Source organism: Sander lucioperca, chromosome 24 (genome assembly GCF_008315115.2).
Source record: "Sander lucioperca isolate FBNREF2018 chromosome 24, SLUC_FBN_1.2, whole genome shotgun sequence".
Lineage (NCBI taxonomy): Eukaryota > Metazoa > Chordata > Actinopteri > Perciformes > Percidae > Sander > Sander lucioperca.
Genome location: NC_050196.1, coordinates 3,535,279 through 3,563,110, shown reverse-complemented (window position 1 = coordinate 3,563,110; position 27,832 = coordinate 3,535,279). Strand labels below are relative to the sequence as shown.

Below are 27,832 nucleotides of genomic sequence, written 5' to 3'. Positions count from 1 at the left end.
CTAGGAGGTGATGGCACCATTAACACCAGTTTGGCTACAAATTCATCAAAGAAATCTCTCTTTTAATTCAAACTTAACCATGATCCTTATTGATTCATTTTTTATTGAATCCATTTACGTTCAGCTTTTATTACTTGTAAAAAAATAGAAATAATCTAAATAAAAGTCAAATACTTATATAAGATCTGCCTTTGTTGGCTGAAAAAGCAAAGATACTGTATTTTCAGTGGTAGACCATGTTCCATGTTCACAACCTGTAGTTTCAATCTGAAAATGAAATGAGCATACAATAAGATGAAAGCCATGATCAGCACTGGCTGAAAAGCTTTCCTTAAGAGATTCCTTAGCATCATATCCTAGCAAATCCAGGTATTTTATCAACCTGTAATGAAATCTGATCAAAAGCTAATGCTAAATGTCTTCATATAGACATGTAAAGCAATTGTATGTTTAATATGTTGGAGATTATAGGTGCATCATGCTATATATGGCAGATGGTTGTGACTGCATTAAAAGGTTAAAGATTTGTCACAATATGTTTAATAGAAGTGTGTAAGTGTTCATTTAATTTCACATTGTTTAATCAAATAGTTTGGTTACTGTTTGGTTTTGGTTTCCTGAAGGTTGAGACTATTGGTGACGCATACATGGTGGTAGGTGGCGTTCCAATCCCTACAGAAACGCATGCACACAGAGTGGCAAACTTTGCTTTGGGTATGAGGATAGCTGCCAGAGAGGTCACCAACCCTGTAACCGGCAAACCCATACAGGTAAGAATTTTTAATCCTGTCAGATAGTTTATGAGCTGCATGTTTATGTTTATCCTAATTGGTATCTCATGTCCCAAAAAAAAGGAGACATGGTGCCCGAGATGCCTGAGGTGAGATAGCCTATATACTTCAAAATGTAACTGAAAATCAAGCTGAAAAGAGCTGGTCCCTTCTGGTTATATGATTCAAGTCTTTTGCACCTCTGCAAACTCTCCAAGTGATGCTGGATGTGGTCAAAAGTTATGTTTAGGTACTGAGACTACTTAATTAAGTTTAGAAAAATATGATGGTTTGGGTTAAAATCAGACGCTACTTTACATCCTGTGACGCAGAAGGAGACGTAACTTTGTTTGTTCCGTAAAGTAAAAAAAAAACTCAAACAGGACTCCGTGTTCTCCTGGGCAAAAGTCCTGAACCTACCTCCTTATGCAGATAATTGGCACTCTTGTACTTTGTCACTGTGTGTACTTCCTGCTTTGCTCCCGTGATAACTACTATGGCAACTAGAAGGCTCCCCTACTATAAACGTAAATATAAGTCATAATTGCTACTTCAACAAACAACTCATTTGGTCAGTTCAAGGGAGAGGACAATCTCACAGCAGCATCTCTTTCCAGAATAATTCCAGGCCAGCCCCTACTCTCTGTACTCTGTTAGTAAGTGGTTGTATCTGTATCTGACTGGATAAACTGATCAGGCGGGACGGCTCTGTGGTCGGCATGAAGCTGGACTCACTGGTGACGGTGGCAGAGAGGAGGACACTGGACAAACTGCTGGACATTACTGACAATGCCAGCCACCCCCTGCACACCGTCATCAGCAACCAGAGGAGCCTGTTCAGTGAAAGGCTGCTCCTTCCCAAATGCAGGACCAACAGACTCAAGAACTCCTTTGTCCCTCATGCCATCATACTCTACAACTCCTCACTTGGGGGGAGGAGGAAATAGGGTAAAGAGGACATAACATAGCAGGAAGGAAGGGAAGGAGTGGTAGCCACTCATTCACTGTGCAATAATTTTATAATCTACTCACATACATACCTGGACACTCTAACTGGTCTTAACTTCTAATTTATGCCTATATATCTATATATTTATTTGTAGTTTATTATTGTTGTTTTACTGTTTGTTTACTTTTTTGTAAAAAAATATTTAGCTAAAAGTCTATGTATATTGTTATTCTTAAACTGTATTTTTTGTTTTCTATACCTCTTTATTTAAAGAGTGTTTTGTTTGTATGCTGCTAAAATCTGCTGCTGGATATTTAATTTCCTTGCGGGAGTCATCCCAAAAGGATCAATAAAGAGAAGTCTAAGTCTAAGTCCAGTCTATCTGTGTGAAGGCTATGCTATAGCAGGAAATCAGCAGCTAGCCTAGATGAAATCTCCAATGTCTTAATTTAAACGTGTTTTAATACAGTACTGGCACTAGCAAGCAAAACTCTACACACATCATTCAGCATCGGGTTTCCAACCAGCATATCTCAAGAAATTGAGACACGTCAAGGTCTGAACCCTTTCTGACATCAAGGGTCGCAATTCCCCTTTTGAGTTATTCCACAAATTATTTAACTGTCATTTTCTACCACAGGATGTCACACTTGATTCTAGGGTTTGTGTCACAAAGAAGACCACTATTGTGTTCATGTACTCTTGCCAGCATGTATGTGCTGAGAGTGGTGGGTCTGTATGTTTCAGATCCGTGTGGGTCTACATACTGGTCCAGTGTTAGCTGGGGTGGTGGGGGAGAAGATGCCTCGCTACTGCCTGTTTGGAGACACTGTTAACACTGCCTCCAGGATGGAGAGTCATGGAGTCCCTGACCACATTCACCTCAGCACTTCCACATATAGGTATGTGTGTGTGTGTTTAAGACCAGTATCCTTGGATCTACATTTATATTTGATGATTCTGCAGATCATGATTACTGTAACATCAAGTGTGAACATTTAGGGCCCTATTTTAACGATCTAAGCGCACGGCGCAGTTGCGCTTAGGGTGTGTCCAAATCCACTTTTGCTAGTTTGACGGCGGAAAAAAGGGTCAGTGCGCCGAGCGCATGGTTCAAAAGGGTTGTACTTAGTGTCTTCATTAATTCATAGGTTTGTTTGGGGCGTAACATGCAATAAACCAATCAGAGTGTCATCTCCCATTCCCTTTAAAAGCCAGGCGTGTTTGTACCTTGGCGCATTACTATTATGATGGTGGATTTGCACCCTAATATTTTTATTTGTAATCTTTTGCATGTTTGTGTGCTGCTGCGCTTCCCTATGTATGTGTAACAAGCATAGTGTGCGAGCGCTGTGCATGAGCCAGGCACATTTTACTAATTCGCTGTTAAAATAACAATGAAATGCTGCGCTATTGACTTTAGACCAGGTTTTTGTTGGTCAATAGCGAGATCACTCCCGCTGCCTCAAGATAGCAATACACCAACAACTCACCTGAACACATCTCCCTGTAAGACCATGTCACCACCATGGGCGCAAAGATGGGCACAGGTCTTAAAATAGCAAAGACACTTGCGTCGGGCTTTGCGCCGCGCTGCGCCGGGTGCAAGATAGGGCCCTTAGTATCAATGGTCAGTGCCAATTGATAAAGTAGTTTGTCTTTTATAAATTTATATCGAGGCAGAAAGAAAGGGTGTGGAGATTGGGGTGGTGGATAGGCATGTAGCAGGTCTGAGTGAAACACAGTGGAAATATGATTTTACCTTTTTAAATATATTTGATAACATTTTTCAAATTTTCTTTTAAGTGCTTGTGGAGCATTATACTGTTGTATGAAAAATATGGTATAAATGAAGGATAAACATGTATGTGTTTTCTATTTCAGTATCCTGATATGACTGCATGCTGTCACCTCAGATAAAGGTTTAGAGGAGCTGCTAAACATAACTGGCCATAGCGAATTAATGGCACAGAAAATAACAACAAATAGTCCAAAACCAAAATAGGCTCTATTGAAAACAAGGGAGATAGTGTCCAGTTGTGAGGCTGCATGTTATCTGTATATCTCCAGGTGCAATTAAACATTGGGACATAGGGTCAGTTTCAGCAAATATGACAGAAAGTTAGTTTTATAAGTCTTACCTACTGCACCTTTAAGAGCAGTGAAAATATGTTCCTGTGCCCATTTGCACAATTATAATCACTTTTTCCAGAACTTTACTTATTTCCCTTCTGTGTCTCTCTGTATCCCCTCAACCCAACCCACCCCATCCCCTCTTCAGTAAGTTGAAGGATGCTGGCTTCGACATACAAGAGCGTGGGCAGATTGAGGTGAAGGGTAAAGGCCAGATGACCACTTACTTCCTGCTGGGGAACCCGTTGGTGTCAGAAGATAGCATCATGGGAAAAGAGGTTGGAGGGCCATGTCTTTACAGGGATGACCTTCATAGCCAGAGCAAAAAAGGTAGGCTAAAGATATAAAAAACTAAAAAAAAGGGTAGTGTGTCTATAGTAAACTCACCAGGGTGATTTGGTGGTAGCTGTCACTCTAATAAACACATGTATTGGTTTACAGACATTAGTATACTGATGTATAATATACGCCTGGGAAAAGTAGATAATGTACGTTTGAAAAAATACAAGTGTACAGCAGTAGGGCACATGTTATTGGTTTGATTTGACACCCTTGCTGCCACTTAAAGGCGTTACCGTGGCGACAGTAAGCGGGGGATTTGAAGTGAGCTGCACTTGATAAGTGTAGACGGTAGGTGGAAGCAGCATGCTTGAATCCTGTTGACAGCATGGTTGTCAGGATCTTAGGATTGAAAAATTGTACACACTCCGACCACAAAGTGGGTTGCAAACTGGCTTACATCTCGCCCCCACTGCCAGACATCTGGCATGTGTGTTTAGGCGAGAGTCCAGGTTGCAAAGTGCTGCTTCCACAGGTGCTGCCGCGTGACAGAAAGGCTCTGGAGTGAGTGCAACTAGCCTGTAGCTGCCCCAAGTTGATGAAGCAGATTTGGACGCGTTTCGAAAAGGCCAATGTGGATTTATCCGCCAATCGGCGGAACACCCACTGCCCGCTGTAGTTCTCCCTAACGCTGCGGGATGGTCGCATTTGCACACAGGCCATGGCCAAGAAGGCTGCTTCAGGCTTTTACACCGCTCCGTCTTGGTTGTCGTAATTCCGGTGGCCCCGGGTTGCTGCTTGGTGCCGTAGTATGCAGAAATGATTCAAATGATGGTGTACTAGCCTTGAAATATTCCCCAGTTCTTGGGGCTCTGTCTCAGGAGGCAGGTGCAATAGACTCAATGACTCTGGGCCAACCTTGCCTGGCTCCTGAGAGGGAGAAGCTGAGGAGGGCTGGACTGGCTGTGTAGGTTGTGCAGAATATCCAGGTGGCAAGAGCGGGATCCACCACCGCCTGTTACAAGGCAAAGTGGCTGGGATTCCAACGCTGGTGTGTGGAGAAGAGGCATCACGTGGTGCCATGGCATCAAGTGGTGCCACGGCAGCAGCTGCAACCACGATTAAGGTGCCATCCCAATCCAGAGCGTAGCAGGGCGTCAAGCAGGATCATGGCAGCAGCTGCAACCAAGATATAGGTGCCACCCCAATCCAAGGCATAGCAGGGCGTTGAGCTGGACCACGGCAGCAGCTGCAACAAGGATCCAGGTGCCACCCCAATCCAAGGAAAACTGCGAGGCGAGAAAACATAAGGACTCAGAGGAAACAAGTCATCAATTAGAGGAAGGGGATGCTGCTCCGCTGTTAACACAAGATTTAGTGTTACCTTTAAGTCTCCAGGTCCAGGTCTTCCTCCACCTTGGGTCTGATGGCTGTGGCACTGGTCTTGCTATCATAAACACAGATTTACTATCAGGTTTCACATGCAGCTTCCATTGACTTGTACATAGCGACGGTGTACATAGCGGAAACCCTGTTGTGTGTCTGCCCTATTTCTGGTATCGTGGTGGCAGAAAGTTTACTGTGGCCACATTAAAATCTACATAGAGGAAACACTGGTTTACGGTCAACACCTCTTTCTCTGAGGAATCACTTGTTTTTTCGTTACCACGCTTAAATGTGAACATGTCTTTTCTTTTTGTATTTTACAGTGTCTTTTTTTACTTTTAGTCTTTGAGCTTTGGTCTTTGTCTTTTTGTTTTTTGCATGCCCGCTCTACAGGACCTTTTTCCACAACTGTGACAGTCCATCTCTTTACACCAACAGTCAGTAGCATGGTGTCCTGATCTTCCACAGCGGAAACCCAGCCCCTGTGTGTTTGCTTGCTACTGCTGAGTTTATGCACTGTACCGGAAGCATGTAGTTGGTGTGGTTCTCTTGATGCCATTTCCATGGTCACACTGATATTAATGGCTTTTTCAAAAGTCAAGTCACTTTCTGTGAGTAATTTCTTCTGTGCTGCTTCATTTCTTAATCATTTTCTACACTGTGACAAGTTTGTGAATGAAACATTAAGTTGTTAAACTTTATTAATTTAGTGGCTGGCTGGCTGGCTAGTTAGTTAGGTTGCTTGTTAGGAGACTCAGTTCTCAGTTCAGCATCATTTGTATTAGAAAAAAGAGTCACTTAATCCGATGTAATAAAATAGCTTTGCCAGCCTACTTACTGGAGTACAATTTTGTATGTATTATTTGTGTCCCCTTCAATAAATGCCCCCCCCTGTTAGATGAAATTTTCGCCCATGCACGACGCGTGGCAGTGTCGGCGCCCTTGTTCGGTGGTGTGAAGACATATGTACTCTAGCGTGGTGATCTACGCCTTGTCCGTTCATATGGTTCTACCTCTTGGACATGGTGGCTCCTTTTTCGGAGTCTGTGCTCGCTGGAACGACACAGGACTGGTGAAAAAGGATGGGTGTGTGCCAGTTGTGTCACATCTGGCCCCCCTCTGGGCGTGATACACCTACATGCTCTGCTGCTCCTTGATTGACTTGGGGATGTGATGTGCAGGGTGTGCTTGCTTGACTCCTGCAAGGTTAGGCTGTGGTTCTACCCTGCTCAGTGGAGTACTACCTGGGGGAGCAGGGTCCCCTTACTTATTTGCTCTGTTGGCGTTGTTTTTCAGAAGTAGGTGGGCTGCGGCAACTAGCTTTTAGTTGGCCAGGATCAGTGTGGTTGTATCGGTGTAGTCTATATCGTTAAGGTTCCACTTCCGGGACTGCTCCATTGCCGGCGGAAATTCCGCTAGATTTTACTCATTTAGGCCGGATATCCTTTGCCTTGGGCTTCCTTTATGTTGCCATTTTAAACTCTGGTCGATTTATGAGGACTATGGTTAACTGCTCCTCCGATCTCTGCAGGGTAAATCCAGACAGCTAGCTAGATTATCTGTCCAATCTGAGTTTTCTGTTGCACGACTGAAACAACTTTTGAACTTACGTACGTGTTCCACCAAAACAAGTTCCTTCCCGAGGCTATTGTGCAGCGGCACCGCTGTGTTTCCGAGTGCTTAGCACCACCCAAGACAGTTAAGATTGGTTTAAAGAAATGTCAATCCCATCCCATCCCGGAATGCCTAACCCTAGTTTTATAGCACAGGTGGAGCCCTCTACCGAGGGGCCCTGTCACTCCTATGCCATCGCTGAAGGTAGGTTTTATGCTGTGTTTCTGCATGGTTCTGGTAGGCATGTCCTGATTGGCCGGCTACGTTTATGCAAAAATCTCTTATAGAATTAGGTTATAGAATTAGGGTTATAATAGCATAACCTTCCTTACAGATTTGGATCTTAGCATAGCATATTTGAAAAGAAGTGTGAAAACTTTTACCTGTCCGTAAAATGTGACTGTTGGGTTATGTATGGCCAAAATATCTGTTTTTAAAAGACTTATTCCCATAAATATCTAATATTTCATGTTCATTCAATAGTGAGTATCCATGCTATAGCATTTAGTTCAAACATACATAAAAACATAACGTTTTTGGCTGGAGAAATAATTTCTTCAAAAAGCCCACTCCCACGCAGCTGTGAATGAGGTCTGCATCCATCAGGTAGAGCTCCAGAACTGCTGTGTCTCATGTGATTCAGAAGAAGATGTTTGTAGTGTCAGTGGAAGCACAAGAGCTCAGTCAGGGAGGAGGAGATGGAGAGAAGGAGATGTCTCATGCATGACCAAGGGCGTAAAATGTAATCTATATTTTTATTTATTTTTAATTTTGTCCTAAAAAGGAACTAAAATGGAACAGTAAAAAAAGTCTAGTCAAGCACAGTGCTCTTTGTAGATTCATTTTATATATATATATACGTGTATGTATTAGTCACAATGTCACGATTTATGAAATTCTGGGCTGTTACCGATGTTTAATATAACAATTTGGACAATCGATAGCTGATACTGATGTCTTCTTGTTGTTGTTTCCCCTTTTGTGACAGGGAATCAAAGAAATCTTCATTATAAAATGTATTAGTGATAACTATGTACAACCATTCCCATCCCATTACTTCAAATTGCTCTTATGGTTATTACTACTACTATTACTGAAGGGTGGATGAAACCTTACGACACTTTGGCTTCAGCAGCACAGTGACATCTGGTGGTTTGCAAAACTTAAAATAGTCCTTTAAGACTGAAGCCAAAGCACTACAACACCTTACTGATATCATAGTTGCAATGTTATGTGTGGTATAAAAGTTTAAGTAGCCTGCACGTTATTTATTAAATCTGTAATACACTTTCTCAGAGGTGCTGCAGCAGTAAATGCTACATTTATTGTGCAATGCCACAGTAAAATAACAAATATGTTTTCCAAAGAGATGTGTATTTGGTGGATGTATGAACATGAAGTAGTAGATGTAATACTTTTAATCGTGGGTTAAATGGTTCATTAAATTATAAAATCTTAAAAAAACATTCTCTTTCATTTAGAGTCTGACAAAGTGCCTGATGTGAAAAGTGTGCGAGGAGACACACCATCAGATGGAGACCCCACCCGATTGGCCTCCATCACTCCCTTTGCCTGGGACATCACTCCACCATATGAGACCAACGAGAACAGCTCTGAGATATCTGCAAGCAATTTCAACAGCCGACTCTGTGTCTTATTCTGACTAAGAACCCCCTGAGCCTCTTATAGCTCACTGAAGTTTAACTGTTCAGGGATCTGCCAGCTTAGAGATGGTTGAGCTCAACACAGAGAAAAATATGCGACTTTATTATAGCTCCAATAGCACAACAAGGGAGGAGGACAAGACAACAGTGAGGACACTGTTGCGACAGGTCTTTCAGCGAATGTAGTTAGTGCCGATAGGGTCAGTACTGACGTATGACACATGAGGGGGTTGGTTTGTGGAGGAGACTATTAGTTAGATTACTTACATTTGTAACAGGGGCAACTCAACTCCAAACCACACTGACACTATGTTACAAAGTTACAGTCACAGTTTAGTGAGCATACATGTACCACTTAATACCACAAAGTAGCTTTGTTTAAATTTAGTATAATAATTTGATATGTTTTGCACAAGTCCAGTCTTGAAAATCTGTATCGACCCTGCAGCTGCAAAGCACAGTGTAGGAGGTAACCACAATTATCTCTAAATCAGTTCCTGACTCAAACTTGGCCATTACTGACATGCTTTTGCTTAACAAAGTTAAAAAAATGTTTTAATAAAATAGGTGGCAGCAATTAAAATCCTGAAAAGGATATATAATCATCCCATGATACTAGCAGTGTCACTAAATTCTGTAGATTCTGAAGTTCTTATCAAGTTATCAAAACATAGTAAGAGTATGACTATTTTACGTTAGTATCTAACCTAGTTTTGGATTACACTGTTCAGGTGTAGCCCTTCAAGAGGTTACCCATACTGTCATGTCTAGGTCCTGTGGTCAAGTTTTCTATCCTTTTATTAGTGCTGTTTTTCATAACACTTCCTGTTTTATTTTGAAACTCACCGTCTCGTCTCGTTTCAGGTTTGTTTACTTCCTGGTCTTGTCTACCTTTCCCCGCCCCAATGTGTTTCACCTGTGTCTTGTTATCTCCCCTGTCCTTGTGTATTTAAGTCCACCTGTTTCCTCGCTCTGTGCGAAATGGTCTTATTCCCCTGTGGCAGCGTTTGAGCATTTTTCCCTGTATTCCTAGTTTACTTGCATTACTGTTTTTGGATTACCGCTTTGCCTTGTGTTGTGGATACCGTCGCCTGTGAGTTTTGCTATGTTGCAAATAAACCTGTTTGGATTGAACTAGAGTCTAAGAGTTTTGCTTCTGTGGCTGAATCTCATCATCCTTATTTGATAGTTCCTTGACTCCTCGGTCCTCGGCTGAACCGGAAGTTGTTCTGTCCCTCCTCGGTGAAGGCCATCTCAAAGTTCTTTTTTCTGCCCTGAGGTCCAATGATGGCGGTGTAGAAGTGCACCATCATAGTCTTTGACAAGTTGAACTTTTTCAGCTGCCGCAGGAAGTACGTCCTCTGCTGGGCTTTTTTTATGAGGTCCTGGGAGATGATGGAGCCCAGGAAGTGGAAGGACTCCACAATGTTGACTGTGGAGTCACCCAAGGTGATGGGGGCGGGTGGAGCTTTCCAGGAATGTGAGGGTTCTTGTAGTGGAAGGATGGGGAATTCTGGGTTGGGCAGGGATGAGGCCCTGACACCTATGGGGGGTATGGGGGAGGTGTAGCAGGAGGGCTGGAGCTGGTGAGTGGAGTCACAGGGAATACCTGGTGGCATCAGTATTAAATTGAAAATGGTTTCATTACCGGTTAAAACCTCTCGTTGTCGCGTTAAATAGTAGTCTAATACGGTGTTTTGGTACAGTTGGTTTTAACACCTGATGCGAAGTGTAGGCCTATAGGAGTACACATGAAAACCCTGAACAAGCAGCATCGTTCTGCTCAGTTTTTCTGCTGTGCCCCATTCACGTAGTGTCACGTTTTACACTATGTAGGTTAAACTCTGCAATTAATCCGCGGTTCACATGTATGCATGAACTGTGGTGATCCATTACACTGTTGTCTCAACATCACTGATCATTTTTGATCAATAGAATATAGAAAACATTACACTTCACAATGTTTTGTATCCATAACATGATTGTGTTATTGTACAATTTAGCAGTAAAAGCAGTAGCCTCTGTAAGTCAACCCTACATTTTTCAACTTGGGAGCAAAACGTGCTCCTTGGGGGAAAAAAGCCCTGTTCATGCTAATTAAACAACTGGACCTTGGGGTAAAGTGTTGTCGTATCCTGCCCATGTCCCGGATGTGAAAGCCCCCTTACTGGACTACTGAATATAATAATATTCCATTATATTTTGTATTTTAAATTGTTACCTGCCACCAGAATTTTGTGATTTCCTTGCCATAAATATAGACATTTTTACCATAAATTGGTGCCCAAAAATTTATCAGAACGCAGGAATTGAAGTCTTTTACCCTCAAAATGTCCTGGGGGAGACCAGACCCCCCCTGCTTTATGTGTTCCCCCAAAGGCAAATTCTGAACAAGGAAAAACCCTGAAGTAATATTAGACAGTAATTATAGACAGCCACAAAAACATATTAAAATTGCAGAGTTGAAACGGATGAAAAGATGGAGAACCAGACAGACAATACGTACAGTGTCAACAGAGAGAAACACGGACAATTGATCAGACAGACAGTGACAACAAAGAACAACATACTGTAGAGAATGACAGTAACAGCATACAAACGGCATCAACAGACAGTGTACATTTGTTATAAACGTGTGCTCTTTAAAAAGTAGTAAGCATTGTTTGCCAGTTACTGACATTAAATGTTTAAAAATCTGTTACATAAGGTACTACTTATATTATTTCACCATCTGTACACAAATGTAATGTCACGGCTGGTGCGAAAGCAGGCAAGGTAGGACCCAAATGCAGTTTAAAGAGTTTTAATAAAACGAAAGCAACACTTACTGGGAGCAATAATCCAGAAAACAAGGAAATCCAAGACAGGGAACTCAAACAGAACAGAACGCACAGCAAAAATAACGAGACGATCCGACAAGGGACAAGGGAAAACAGAGAGGCTAAATACACGAGGGAACGAGAGGCAGGTGACACAACAGGTGGAACAAATCAAAAAAGGCGGGAAACAAACAAAGACAGGAAGAAAGCTAGACAAGACAAGGGAGACAAGACAGACTACAAAATAAAACAGGAAACAAGCACAATACAGAACAGAAACCGACTACAAAAATAATACACACCACAAAATACCAAAACCCTGACAGTACCCCCCCACAAGGGACAGATCCCAGATGGCCCAAAAACAGAACAAAAAGACAACCCAGGGAGGGCGGAGGGGGACCGGAGGAGGGCCAAACAGGTCAGCAAACAAGTCAAGTGGGGCCAGGGAATGGAGAGACCACTCGGGACAGGGAATAGGAAGGCCCCGGGACAGGGACAGAGAGGCCTCGGCAACAGGGAACAGAGAGGCCTCGGCAACAAGGAGCAGAGAGGCCTCGGCAACAAGGAGCAGAGAGGCCTCGGCAACAGGGGGCAGAGAGGCCTCGGCAACAGGGGACTGGGAGCAGAATCGAAGGCAGAAACCTTCAGGCGGCCTGCGACGAAGGCAGAACCCTTCTGGCCACCGGCGACGAAGGCAGAATCTCTCTGGTGGCCGTACAGGATGTCGAGGGCACCGAGATGACTGGCGGCGAAGGCGAAGCCTCTCTGAAGGACGGCGACGAAGGCGAAACCCCTCTGGAGGGCGACAGCGAAAGCAGAATCCTTCTGGAGGCCGTCTGCGAGGGCGAATTCCTTCTGAAGACCGGCGGCGAAGGCGAATCCCCTCTGGTGGCCAGACAGGCTCAGCAGATGAAGGGGCAGCTGGGCTGGAGACAGGCGACGGGTCAGCTGGGCTGGAGACAGGCGACGGGTCAGCTGGGTCAGTGTCTGCCAACAAGGTAACAGGATCAGTAACAGACAACAAGACAACAGGGTCAGGAGTCGGCAACTCCGCCGACAGGGTAACTGGAGCATTAGTCGGCCGGACCACCGACAAAACACGGGGAGCAGGAGTCGGCCGAACCGCCGACAACACACGGGGAGCAGGAGTTGGCCTGCCCGCCGAGAGGACACGAGGGGCAGGAGTCGGCCTGACCGCCGACAGGACACGAGGGGCAGGAGTCGGCCTGACCGCCGACAGGATACGAGGGGCAGGAGTCGGCCTGACCGCCGACAGGACACGAGGGGCAGGAGTCGGCCTGACCGCCACAGGCAAAGTCTCATGGGGGCAGAACAAAGGCAAAGTCACTAGGGAGGTCTCTGGGACTCCAGAGACCAACAAAGTCTCAGGGGCAGTCTCTTGGACGCCGGAGACCGGCAAGGCCTCTGGCTTGCCCGTAGACGTGGACTCTGGGAGAGCTGTCGACGTAGACTCTGGGAGAGTGGAAGACTCTAGCAGAGCGGTCATCGGAGACTCTGGACGACTGGAAGACTCTAGCAGAGCGGTCATCGGAGACTCTGGACGACTGGAAGACTCTAGCAGAGCGGTCATCAAAGACTCTAGACGACTGGAAGACTCTAGCAGAGCGGTCATCGTAGATTCTTGAAGAGCGGTCATCGACGACTCTTGAAGACTGCACGTCAGCGGCGGTTCTGGGCTGCTAATCCAGTTTGGAACAGAGTCCTTTAACCAAGGTTTTTCCGAAACTTTCACACGTGCTGCTGCCAAAATTGCCTCCTTTAAGCAATTACTGCTAGCTTCCTTCCACCTGGCTTTGAGCTCCACCAGGTCACACATAAGGTCACACAGTTCATCAGAAATCTCTGCTGGGTCCATTATTATGGTCGGATCGTACTGTCACGGCTGGTGCGAAGGCAGGCAAGGTAGGACCCAAATGCAGTTTAAAGAGTTTTAATAAAACGAAAGCAACACTTACTGGGAGCAATAATCCAGAAAACAAGGAAATCCAAGACAGGGAACTCAAACAGAACAGAACGCACAGCAAAAATAACAAGGGAAAACAGAGAGGCTAAATACACAAGGTAACGAGGGAACGAGAGGCAGGTGACACAACAGGTGGAACAAATCAAAAAAGGCGGGAAACAAACAAAGACAGGAAGAAAGCTAGACAAGACAAGGGAGACAAGACAGACTACAAAATAAAACAGGAAACAAGCACAATACAGAACAGAAACCGACTACAAAAATAATACACACCACAAAATACCAAAACCGTGACATGTAATTTGTGAATGCACGTGTCCATGGGTGGGGCTGCATGGTAATGTGGGCTGGTGTGACTACAGTGCCAGGGCTGAATTTTGGTCCCAGTCCGCCCCTGCTGCCGTCAGCACTACAAGCCAGTTAGGAGCAGAGTATGAGGGCGTGCCACGCTAGCAGCTAAGCGAGCATTATAACGTGTGTCACAAAGTGACACACGTTCGTCACGGAAGTAAAGGCTGGAATACAATTCAATCAGGAGAGACTTTGTTGCAGATATGCAAAGGTTTATTGTACATATGCATAATGAAGAAATGTACAGAGTGTTTGGAGATTAGACTCCATCGTTATAAATGACATTTAAAATGGGTAGAGAAACAGGACACATCCCCCCGATGGAGTCTAGACACTGGTGGTGGCGGTAAAGGAGCCTGAAGACCAAACCGAAGGAGTCAATGGAGCGGTCTGCCTGGAGGAAGACCCAGGGTGCTGTGGGTGACGTGGATGACGTGGAAGGGGAGGAGGACGGTTGTACGCTTTGCCTGGAACGACAGCTGACAGATTTAAGCAGGGATGAAATGCTGTGATTGGCTTGTGCAATTCATGGCCGATTCTGATTGGTTTAACTTAAAAGTGAACGCCTCTAAACAGCTGATTTGTTTTAAGAAAAGAGAAGGGTAATTGAAGTTATTTGAAGTCTTCCTGAAAGAATTTACGCTGAGCTCCATTAGAGCTGTTTGGAGCAGTTTGTGAACAGTGTTTTCTGTTGGAGTTGGTAAGTGCCTTTGGGGTGGACTTAGGGCTTTTTCACTTTGTAAACCTATAACGTGCACAAAAAGATATATAACACACTAAAGGAAAGGGAAAAAGCCAAAAAGCATAATATGAGCACTTTAAATGAATCATAACACACATCAGATGCATCATAGAGTCAGCTTACCAACCTTTGTCCCCACTAGCCTAGTTATACCCAAGCTGTCATGAAGACATACATAGCAATGCCCCTTTTGATTTCATCAACGGATGATTTAATAGTGTTTCAGCAATTTCACGTATATTTTGTTTTTTTACCACGGTAACCTTTGTAGCCTATACATACAGTATAACAGTGTATAATATTCTATATTTTTACATGAAATTCAATACTTCCATTTCCTAATTATTTAATTATCATCTGATTACTTCGATTTTAACATAACATATGACTAATGTAGAGACTGGTATCCATTTTTGTATAAAGACAATAAAAGCCTAGAGAGAGTCCTACCACCAGGTTTTGAGAAGCTTTTTGTCATTGTCTCTAAGGTTTCAAAGCGATAGTAATTGCATCAGTTTTGTGTTTCAGACTTACATACATCACAATGAAGCTCACCAGCCTTGCTGACAAAGAGGGAGCAGAGGGCTGATAGATAGAGCACACTGCTTTATTAGGGTGCAATTTTAGAAATGACTTGAAATGGCGCATAAGCACATGAGTAATGTGAGCGCTCACACACACACACACACACACACACACACACACACACACACACACACACACACACACACACACACACACACACACGCACACACACACACACAGGTTTGTGGCACTATCTTTGTGGGGACCTGTCATTGACATAATGCATTCCCTAGCCCCTTACCCTAACCTTAACCATCACAACTAAATTCCTAACCTTAACCCTTACCCTCAACCTAACCTAATTCTAACCCTAATCCTAAAACAAAGTCTTAACCCTCAAACAGCCCTTTAAACTTGTGGGGTCCAGCATTTTGGCCCCACAAAGCTGTCGGGACCCCACAACTATACTGGACTCCCGGTTTTGGGACCCCACAAATATAGTTAAACAAGCCCACACACACACACACACACACACACACACACACACACACACACACACACACACACACGCTCATACCGAGACTCTCTTCACTGTAGTGGATTGTGTAAGAAGATAATGGCTGAGCCAAAATCAGCCCACTTCAATCCATAATGACACATGCAGTGTATTTGTGTGTGTATGTGTGTGTGTCAGAGGTGAGTTGAGTAGAGCATAGCATGCATTTCTTATGTAAGGGACACACACACACACACACACACACACACACACACACACACACACACACACTCACACACATTGACTAAGAAAAAAGCCATGATCCCACATGTAAACAAGGCAGACTCCACCCACTCTTGTTGTACATATTTTGGACATGTCCAAGGCTTTACACGTTTTGGCAAATCATCTCTGAGACCTTCTCTAGGATATTTAAAAACAAGACTAGGTTGTATGTATGTGGTTGGACCGTGAATGGTCAATGTGCTAAATTGTGGCCACACATATAATTATTTTTTAAGAATAAATTCAGAACAGGATTAGAAGAAGAATTTATATTTTAAATATCAAGGATATTTTTAGAGAAGCAACAGTAAAGTTTCAGTCCAATTTCACTGGAAACAAATCTAAAAAAAAAGCAGTGACAGAATAGTACCGGCATCACAATACTGAGTGAAGTTTTGAAAGAAGGAAGAACATATACAGTACATCAGTAAGTATCAGACCTTTTTCCTGTCCCCGCTCCTCTCTGCTCCTCCCACTGCTGAGGTGATTCACTGCCTGCAAGTACCACTGGTAGAGAGAGGAGGGGCTGGTTTGTCTCAGCCAGCAGCTAAGTTTACAAGAATTTGCCCAATTTTAAGACACGTGGCAAACTAAGATAGGTAGACTAAATACAGACAGTTATTTTTTAACTTTTTTGGTGACTGTATGATTAGGCTGGTCTTTAAATGGTTGTGGCCACCGGGGGGCATCGGTTAGAATGCAGACAAAATGCTCCTTTCAGGTATTTTATTGGAATTAAGGTGTGTGTGGTTCTGAATCAGAGATACATGCAAATAATCAGTAAAATCTAGACTGTAGATAATTTAAAATAGTTAGATGCTTAACAGGTATATAATAAAACATTATACACTTAAGAGGTCGAATTATAGTTTTGTTGTATATGACTTAAATGCACTTAGTGTTATAACAAATGCTTATTACTAAGCAAATACAAAACTTAGAAATGCAGTAATAGACTATTTCCCTGTTCAAAGATTGATTTGCTGCACATTAATACAACAATACACATTATGCTAAATCAGCTTAAAAATAATACAAATGAGCTGCAGAATTCCTCCTTAAAATAAACATTACACATTGTGTGAAAACAACAAACAATATTTCCAAATTGAGACACGTAAGGCTTGCAAATACCCTCATTAATATGCAGCGTTCCAAACAATTAAACACATGGGCAGTTAGTCGCCAGTTGCCATTGTGCAACAACAAAAACGAGCAGCAACGTGCCCGACAATATTGCAGTGCAATAAACAATGTAACGGTATGAATGAATGAATGAAGTAAAACAAACAATAAATATCAGTCTTATTTGCTGGTAGTACTTCATGAATTATCAGTAATGTACAAGGATTAATAGTATCTCATGCATGACTTAATGCAGTACAATATGTTAAATAATGCATCAATTAAGGTATTTGAATCATCAATATTTCTGATTTATTAATGATATTCAAATGTTCTTAGAAAAACTGACCGCAGTATACATATATCCTGAGGAATTGTAGTGTTACAATCATTGTTAGCTAAACATAACTTCTTCATTACTTTATCATGTTTGTGGCCATTCAAATAACGGAACTGTCTCCAAGAGACACTGGAGAGAGTCTACATGCACTGAGAACCAAGGTTACTTTACACCTTTAAAGCTATAGTGCGTAATTTCTGCTGCCCCCATGAGGAATTCTAAGTAATGACAACAAAACTGACGTTGCGTCCACATGATACAAGCCTTCCGTGACCCCCCCCTCCTCCAAGCAGTTGCTAGTAACCAAGGAGGACACGGAGGATTAAAAAAACATGATGGACTGTTCAGAAGAGGTCATTATCTTCACTCGAGTTTCTGCGCGGGAAAGTCACTGGATGCCACAATCTTCTGAACATAGTCATACTGAGAAATACAGAGAGAGTTAGTGTTAATTAGCTTTGTATCAACTCATTTGGCAATGGCTTGAATGTAACGGACGTTCTTTTATATCAAACAATCAAACAACGTCTGGGAGCATTTTCCAGGGGAGGACAGTCTCGTTTGATCTTTTTTTTTCTTTTTTTTTCCTAAGCTACTATGAATAAAGACTTTAGCACTTAAAGGAAAAACTGGTTTGTTTTTTTATTTAATTATGACAGTGGTTTTAGTTAGGATGTGCTCTGCTCATTTGTGTTTTGAGTTATTCCAGCTATTCTCTCAACAAATAATAAACACATACTAAAAAGGAATAGGATAATAACGTAAGCATTATGTAGTAATAATATCTGGTAAGGATTTGTAGTCACTGGTTCACATGACATTGAAGCTATTAAAAAAATGCAGAATGTTCATAAAATATGATTGCACTAAAATCAAATTAAAAGAAGTGTGTCTCATTTGTTCAGTGTAATTATACAAGTTGGCATTTGTTTGGAGTCACTAGGTCACATTACAAGGAAGCTATTAAAAAACAAACTGCAATTATTTTCTGCAATTATTATTATTAAAATGTTTATGTAAAATAAATGAATTAAAAGTTAGCAATCAAAATAGGTGTGTGATCTATTTAATTATTTATAAATGTAATATATTATTAATAGGGCTGACAAAATGAACACAATAATAACAAGTTAACGCAAATTCCTTTTTTCAATAATTTTTTTGAAGCGGGATTAGCGCACGCTCGTTCTTTGATTTCGCTCCGTAGTTTGGGATATCAGGAAGCAATGCAGCAGTAACGTTGTGGTTAGCAAGATTTAACGACTTGTCAGCATGGATGTATTAAGAGAACTGGATACAGTGTTCGGCGGGAAGCCCCGTACGTTGCAATGAGAGTGCTCAAAAGCGCATAAAGCAAACATGGAGCTCGGCTCTTCCGCATTGTTGGCCCATAACGCTGGTTGGCTCACGATGGGCATGCGCACTAGCAACAATTTGTTTGCGTTGTCGTAGCAACCGGTAGTAACATGCGCATTCATGAGCGTGTCTCTTACAAGTGGCGAACTCATGAACTCGCCGTTTTCATTGTCTAAAATATTCACTAACGTTAAACACTGTGTTTTCGTTGTTCCTATCGTTTACATGCTTAGCTAAATAAACGATAGATGTATTTAGCTAGACAACCAAGGAGATTTAATAATTATGTTGTGCTACTAGCTAGCTACCTACTAACTAGCGCTAGCTAGCTGTTAGCCTGCAGTTTCGTGAACAGAGCTCATCCACGTTACAAGCTTTACAGCATACGGCCCTCGGATGTATCATAAGAGAGAACCAAGGCGATGTAATCACTATGTTTGTAGTAACGTTATGTAGGCATATAGCTAGCTATGTATAGATCTTAATACAGCCATGCTAGCTACCCCTGATGTTAGCAACTAGCTAGCTAGCCGACAGCCCGCCAGTTTGGGAAAGGCTAATGACGTTACATCCACGTAGCTAACAGGCTTTACAGCAGCTACATACATGCATCCCTGGGATGTATCATGACTTCATAAGATAATACCATGGACGTATTCATATCCATTATTACAGCTAGCTACATGAGCTAGGGAGAACAGTCATGTGAGCGGGCGGGCGCAGTCCCGCGGCTCTGCTCGCGTCCACTATGCGCGTTCATCATGCCAAATTTAATAATTCTGGATTCGCTTCTAGTGAATGTTAAAAATGTTGAAAACGTAACGTTTTAAACAAGGACCCTTTCAGTGTTCGGGCTGGTAAGTTGATATACCCAGAAACAAATTATCCGCTGAAATATAGACGTTTCTTTCGCCATGCAAAGTCTATGTGAAAAGTCTTTCTGGGCCATGGGGTGCAGTACCACCGTTATCCGCTAAGCCCATGGTGGCTTTTAGACTCGGCGCTCTTCCTGGGGGCTTGCTTTTCAGACCCTCTTTGCGACTTTTAAATATATTAAAATATACTTCTGATTTAATTCATTCCCATATGTATCAGTCCACAACTCCTCGGTTAAACAGCACCGCCTCCCCCTCTCTCTTCTTGCCCAGCAGCACTGCACTGCACTGTGCATGTAGGGGTGGAGGGGCAGGCTCTACCTGGTGAGCTATCCAGGCGCCCCCCTTTTAAAGTACATTTAGAACAGATAAAAAAAAAATTATATGTATGCCAGATCAAGTTTCCGACACCGGCCAACATCAAGAACTGCAGCTTACCTTTATGGTGGAGGCCACATAGGCCTCCACCATAACGGTCACGAGCACGGCTTGGAGTCTCACTGGGAACATCTCCTCAGTCTCTCAACTACCCGACTTACCACCGCTGCTCCCACCTCTCTGGGTCAGACTCCGGCATCATTAGATGCACGTTTGCCTCCTCCAGAATATTATTCTGGTTCTCCTGATTCCAGCCATCCTTTACTCGTGCAGTGTTCCCTCAACTTTAAGCTCTGACTTTCCCACTTCCTCACATAGAGGCATATATTGTGTCTCTTTCCACAGGAAGAGCTAAGGACTGGGGAACCGCAGAGTGGGTGCAGCCTGGTCTCACAGAATTCCGTGAAATGATCACGAACTGTTAACAGCGCATTACGTGGTGATGGATGATGGATCTACAGATATTGCCAACCATGCAACTGTACTAGTTTAAGGGAGACTAGCCTCGCTTTGCCAGACCCTCCTCCAAAGCACGCTAGGGGAGAGTCTGGCTACTCCACATAGCATTCGGGGATGGGAGGAAAACGTGCTCTGGTTTATTGGTATTTCTTTAAACCAATCACAATCGTCTTGGGCGGTGCTAAACACCGGAGAAAAGGCGCGGTGCCGCTACAAAATAGGCTCGAAAGGAACTCGTTTTGGTGGAACTTGTACGTTTAAAAGTAGTTTTAGTCATGCAGCAGAAAACTCAGATTGGGCAGATAGTCTAGCTAGCTGTCTGGATTTACCCTGCAGAGATCTGAGAAAAGGTTAACCATAGTCCTCATCACAGGATAGGCGACACCTTCAGAATCAACATGGAATGCGCAGCATTGCAAAGCAACGAAGAGGATCAGCTGGTGGAGCTGTCATGTGATCAGGCGCTGAGTATCCCTCCCTCGCCACTTGTGCAGTCAAAACGATCCTACCATTCAGCACTACCTATTTGTGTGAAAGTGGCTTCTCTACTTTGGTCCAGCTCAAAGGAGAGGAACAGGTTGGACACTGAGCATGATCTGAGAGTACCTCTGTCTACCATCAACCTAGACGTTCAAACTCAGGAGTGAGGCACATCCCCAGCATTGTCTATTGAGTGAAAGCAGCACAATTATGCAGTTATGATGCCAATGTTATTCATAAGAATCTACAGCACCGCGTTGCTGTGTTAAAACTCAGTTTATTATTAGAGTAATGTGTTCCTAATGCAGGGATGGAAATATGTGTAAGCCTATTTGATATGTGTGTGTTTACTTGCTGCATAACTGCTCCTCTGTGTACAATTGTGTATGCTTTGTGTGTGTAATTTAAGCTCCAACAGGTGAATATTAAACCTCCCACTACTCTTGAGGAGTGAATTCACGCAAGACATGGTATAAATTTAGAATACCAGCACTGTGAAGAAATGTTTAATACCCTGAACAGCGATTCAGTCACTGAGGATTGGCTGAAGAAAATGACATCACAAGTCTCTTTCTCTCTCTCTCTCTCTCTCTCTCTCTCTCTCTCTCTCTCTCTCTCTCTCTCTCTCTCTCTCTCTCTCTCTCTCTCTCTCTCTCTCTCTCTCTCTCTTCTCTCTCTCTCTCTCGCTCTCTCTCTCTCTCGCGCACGCGCGCGTTCGCTCGCACGCTCTCGCTCTGGGCGAACGAAAACGCTTTTTGGTGCGCAAGAAACCATGCGGGAGAAGCTGAGCGGCCAGATTTTGATTTTCGGGAGAATCACTGAGTAATTTAGAAGTATAAGTGATTAGTTGATGTTGATTTGTTATGTGTTATTAGTTTAGATTTCTATGACAACCCGGCTGATTGATACAGCATCTATAACCCCAGAGAGGAAAACTGCAATATTCAAATTGGTTGATATCATATCAGAAAGACAAACCATAACAGAAGCATAGGATCAACAACACAGAGTAAACTAGTTATCCGGTATACGGCGGTAGAGTAGAGAGGAGGATAAAATAAAGAAATAATAAGGATATTGATTTAAAGAAGGACTACGGAAGGAATTTCGGTGCGAAAACTTGGAAGACAGGAAAGTGGAGAAGACAGAAAGCGGAGAAATAAGGGCGAGAGGTCTCAGGTTGCCAGCTGTTGGTACTCCGCCATGCAACATGAGTGACGGCAGTAACGGAGTTGGGGGGCTTCCACCCCTCTGGAACTTCAATGGTAAGTGAAAGGCAAGCGCACAGTTGTTAAAGCGTTGTCTATATAGCCGTTAATGCAAGAAATGCTAAATAAAGGACGGCAGGTCAAATATAACCCCAGAGTATAACAACCACATAAAGAAATTAAATAAACGTAAAAATAGGCTTTTTTCTAATGCAACTCTGGCATGTAAAAATGATCTGTGATTGTCAAAAGGGATTTATGGCATGGCGTCCTAAAAAAAGGTGCTTAAAGTGAGTCCGACTTTGGTAAAGTGAAGCACGATATGCAAAGACCCAACAATACATTTAACATTCATTTTTGTTAATGTTAAGAAAATATGTATGTAATAGTCAGTGTAAACGCAAATCAATAATTAAGTAAATAATGATAAATAAGAAGATTTTTTTCTGTATATATAACAAAAAAAGGCAAATTTTCATTTAATAATACAAGACGTTTTTTTATTACTTTAATAAAGGAACATTCAACAGCCAATGGATATTGACAGGTTCAAGATAGGCAGATGGTGTTGTGGCATTCTTTTGAGTTATAGTAAATAATTAAATGAGGGCTGCATTTTGTCCATGAATATTCTTTATCATAATGAGTTTGTTATTTCCCTAAGTAATTATTGACAAATATTAGTAGCTTGGATCAGCAGGTGAGGGGTCATTTGATATTGACATCGTCAATTATATACCTCATGTTGAAAAGATCTGTCAGAATAATGACAATGTTTGTCTTCTTGATAAATAGAGGACCATATCTAAATGGTCGAAGGGTGTATTGTTGTTTTTGGAGATCCATGTCCAAACAATGAGAGCGGCGGCTTATTCTCAGGGGCAGAGGAGGAAAAATGAAGATGATGAGAAAGGGGTGTAGGAAGACAGGAGGTGGTGAAGGAGGAGACAACAAAACAGTGACATGACGAGTAGAATTAGGTTTCAGAGATTAAAAAGCCTGAATACAATCCCCTCCCCTCCTTCCTCCCTCTCTGCACTCTACTCCGCTCTTCTCTTTTACCATTTTCCATCTCTTCTTCTTTTCCTCATCTTTGCCCTCCTCTTTTTATGTCATTACTGGAATATACAAGCGATAAGGCTTGAAAGGAGAGAATAATAAGAGAGGATTAGTCCAAAGTGTATAAATTGACTATACAACGTATACATATATATGACATTTCATGTGTATTGCATTCATGAGCACTGTGTGCGTGCGTGCATACGTGTGTGTGTGTGTGTGTGTTGTGAGAGACACGCAGACCTAAAAAGGAAATATATTGAGTGACAGAAGGAGAGAAATGTTGAAAATGTAGTTAACCATTAGAAGACACTCAATGACCAGACAGTGCAACTTCTTGACATAACATGTTCATTTTTTGCTATCTCTATTTTAGTTGTATGGGGGATAACTCAGTTCTTTGTACAGGACTGAATGATACTAACAGGTGTTTATGCATTTTTATATGTTATACGCTTCTAACTCATGTACATATAGGTAACTGTATGGAGAAGCAAAATATTAGACACGCCCTACAATATGTGCAGCCAAATGCAATAACACAAAAGCAACCGCCCTCAAAAAACCTCAATGATAACTCACTGTCAAAAGTGATTAAAAGTTTAAGAGATTACATTGATTGGCTGCTGTATTGATTGTATCACAGTGCACAGGGGCTTTAAGTGGTCCTGTCACTCAGTGTATATGATTTATAACATTAGAATAGCATTTCATTTGAAGGTCTTAATCATGTACATTCATTACGCTTATAAATTGCATGTACAAAACAACAGGCTGAGAATGAATTAATACTTGGTTACAAAAATTGTTTCCCAGAAGGGAAAGGGCTGCAAGACTCGGTACGATAGAATGATTGACAGCGCTGAGTTCTACATGAAACGTCAGGGGGTTGATGGAAGATTCCCCCTCTTCTCCATTTTCTGTGATTCCTCCCCTGTCTCCTCCCCTTCATCAGCAGCTCTTCTGTTCTCCTCGCTTCCCTCCTCTCTTCCTTCTGCTCTCCTAATTCTATCCTATTTACATCCTTGCTCCCGCAGAGGACAGATCCCTGTGGTGTAAAGGCATGTCTGTTAGTGTGTGTGTGTGTGTGTGTGTGTGTGTGTGTGTGTGTGTGTGTGTGTGTGCATGTATACGGTTATGTGTATGGATAAAGAATTTTGGATGTTGGTGTGTATACATGAGAACATGCATAGACTGTACTGTAAGGAGAAAACATGTGTGTACTACAGCAAGCAGCAGTGTGTGGGAAGCATTCATTTCTTGTATGTATCTACTGTATTGGTTGGAATGTGTGATGTGTATATGAAGTGAATGCATGTCTCTGTGTGTCTATTTGTCTTTGCAAAAAAAAACATTTTGTATTGTGGTTAAACCAACCAACTGACTTACTACTCTATGGGCAGTGATTATCATGGTGTTTCTTGATGATAATCTTATATAATAACCTTTCAATCTTATTTAACCCTACTCTACTACCAGCCATTTATAACCAAGTTTTTTTGATATTTTGTTAAAAACTTAACTTGCTATTTACATGAATTATATAACTTGCTATTTATATTATTTGCATGTAGGTTTGTGGAGATTTTAATGTTAAATGAAATTATTGAATATCGTAAGTCTTCATGCTATACTGATCTTATTTTCTTTGTCAAAAGCTAAGTGCAGAACTGATTGGTGCTAACGTCCAGGTTGGACTACAAAAGGGCTCATCACTGCTAGAATGCTCTTAGGATTTTCAACCTGTGCAGGGGGTGTCCCTGCTCTTTCCTGATATATTCTGGAACAGACTCAAGCCCCCCATCATTGTGAAGAGGAAAATGTGGGTGTACAGAATGGATGTATGTATATGGATATGGATCGATACAAAGAAAATGTTTTTTTTATGGCTAATGTTGGTTTATTATATAAGATCATTTGCAGTCTTGCAACACAAATGGTTTGTAACAACCTGTAGTGCTGCCCCCACTAGAGGGGCGTGTTACGCAAATTTTTGTCAACACAGTTTGGTCAAAAGGATAGGTCTACTTGCGGTGACTGAGCTATGCTACACTGTATTTAGAACCAATAAAATAAAGTGTTGGTCAGCATTAAAGCTTGCATTAATACTTTGTATTTGTTTAACATTTTTGATTTGGAATATGCTTTAGATTAGTATGTGTTATGGTGGTCCTAATTCGTATAGGTTTCGCTCTCTAAGAGCTGTTGCTATTGGGTTCGTCCCCCGCGAATGCGCAGTCGTGAAGATTGATTTTGCGCCCTTGTGCCCTGCATGGGCCTCTCTTACGTCCGCAGCTACTGTATATTACAGCTGCGACACCAGAGGTGAAGGCGACGGCAGCTGGGCGGACCGTCAGGATACCATCACCGCCGACATCCCCGACAGGGCACAAGGGCGCGAAAGAAATCTTCACGACTGCGCATGCGCGAGGGATAAACCCAATAGCAGCTCTTAGAGCACTATGCCTACACTGGATAATCTGGAGTTATTATGCGTAACTATCGTTACTTGTGGTGGTTTCTTAAAAAGCTTGATGAATCCTCTGAGTACACAGAGTTTACCTGCTGGAAACAGTTGTTTGTCTTCTGTTGCATTTCTGTCAGTGTAGCTGCTCAACACCTGATTTGGGGTGTGGGCTACAATGTGGTATTTATTGCTGGTATGTGCAGGTAGCCTTCACGTCACCTACCTAACTTTGTCTATATGAGGTGTCCACCACTTTGTTTACTGCCCCTGGCAGTCCTCCGGGAATTCACAGAACCATAGCTTCATTCCTAACCCTAACTTGGCGTTGTGGTTAGCTCCTTCACACAGAGTGGAGGCTGTGGTCATCTTGGAATTATGTTGGTTACTAAGGATTTGGTAAGTGACAAGCAATTTTTCATGGTGTTGAAGAAGTAGCCAAACATTCATAGTAACTTCTCTCTCTCTGCTTTTGATCCAGATTTAACCTACTCTTTTTTTCACTGTAGTGGTAAGTTATTTTGATAAATTAAATCAGATAAAGAAAATGTTTGTCTATTGGACAGCAACATACATGGAATTACATCAGGAGCCAGATGTACGCGCAAAAACCTTTGCCTTTTGCTACACATAAACTGGTATTTACAAATAAGTAGAGAGTGTCCACATCACCTTCTGTCCATGCAGGTAGCAAGTAGCTGCAGGTGATATGATAAGGACAAAATTGAATGTAAGTTGAGAGATGGGCAGCCTTGTTTTTAGGTTGTTTGCCAATTTCACTGATTGTTAAACAGTATGGCGTCAGATTTATGTGATGTGTCACAAGCTCGATAAAACATGCTAACGAGCAAATTTTGTTATTTCACACGCGCAGATATTAACTGCCACTCGCACAATATAAGTCCTTGCACACCAATTCAACAACCGAGAGCTGTACAGGCAGCTGCGAGCGAGAAACAAAACCTAGGGAGCGGCAAAGAAAGGCCCCCTCGTGTTTGAAACTAAGCAGCAAGTGCACAGAGCAGTGCTGGAGTGCACACATGCTCTCACAAGTAACTCTGCTCTCAAAGTTTATATAAAACAGAATCAGGCATACAAGCTTTATAAGTGACCAAAAAATGCATATGCACATTTCTGTCTTTGTGCATACATACTGTCTTAGTTGTGAATGTACACAGTTCTATGCATTTGGCCCCTGGTGTGGTGCAACAGGTACTCATTCTCCTGGAATCAGGTCAGCTCTGAAAACTTTTCATGTCAGTCACTTTTTAAAATGTTTGTATCTGTGTTATCTGAGAAAATCTGGGACATCAATCCAAAAAACTGTTGCTGGATGATGTCTGGAAATCATACAGTGTCTCTGACACGATAAAATGCAGTCACTGGATATACATACACATTGCAACAGTGGATTATAACTGAGACTAAAATCATATCCAGGTAGGGGTGCACATGTTTTCTTATTTCTAGGCTTTACCAGCTTTTGCTAGGCTGCTCTGGGCAATGATGCCACTCTGGCTTTCTGCTTCTCATCAGACTTTCTGTCTAAATCCTCTCTGTTTCTGCGAGGGATCTGAGAGTTTGGTGTGCTTGCTCCCTTCTGACTGACAGCTGTCACATTCCAGAGGTCAGCACTGTTGAGTTGAACGTGTCTGTGGTCATCTATGGCAGATGCATTCTGGTTGTCCGGTACCTGTCTTCCCTGTCGTGCAGTAGCGTTAACTGGCCAAGGGTTGTCAGGACTTTGCTCTTTCAATTCACAAAGTTTCAGCTTCTTGCTGTAGTGTGAGGGAAGTCAGCAGCAAAATATTCCAATTGTTCCACATGCTGGAAAGGAAGCACTCTAAACACTGCTCTTCAGATGTGATTTACATCATTGTCATCAGTAGGCAGGCTGCTGAATCAGGGGCAGAAGCCTCCATGTTTAAACAGTATCTTTCTTACTGCAGACTATTTCATACAGTGACACTTCTCCAGTTAGCTTTTTTCTTAAAAAAGAATAAACACAATGGCACAAATCCATTGTATTTTGCAGTGTTTGGCTAACTATGTGACGTGATCAAAGGCTCCATCTTTAATGATGTTATT

General features: G+C 42.4%; 2 protein-coding genes across 2 annotated transcripts in view; both read left to right on the top strand.

Annotated features, from left to right (window-relative positions):
• gucy1b2 (guanylate cyclase 1, soluble, beta 2) overlaps positions 1-8,911 on the top strand; it is a 31,341-nt gene extending 22,430 nt beyond the window's left edge. Inside the window, exons 14-17 of the mRNA XM_031302403.2 lie at positions 624-770; positions 2,467-2,621; positions 4,001-4,182; positions 8,613-8,911. Of these exons, the coding sequence (XP_031158263.2) occupies positions 624-770; positions 2,467-2,621; positions 4,001-4,182; positions 8,613-8,794 (666 nt within the window). The 3' untranslated portion in view covers positions 8,795-8,911. The remainder of the gene's footprint in view (positions 1-623; positions 771-2,466; positions 2,622-4,000; positions 4,183-8,612) is intronic.
• Positions 8,912-21,759: 12,848 nt separating this feature from the next.
• chrm4a (cholinergic receptor, muscarinic 4a) overlaps positions 21,760-27,832 on the top strand; it is a 57,725-nt gene continuing 51,652 nt past the window's right edge. The window contains exon 1 of the mRNA XM_031302402.2: positions 21,760-22,278. Within this exon, the coding sequence (XP_031158262.1) occupies positions 22,224-22,278 (55 nt within the window). The 5' untranslated portion in view covers positions 21,760-22,223. The remainder of the gene's footprint in view (positions 22,279-27,832) is intronic.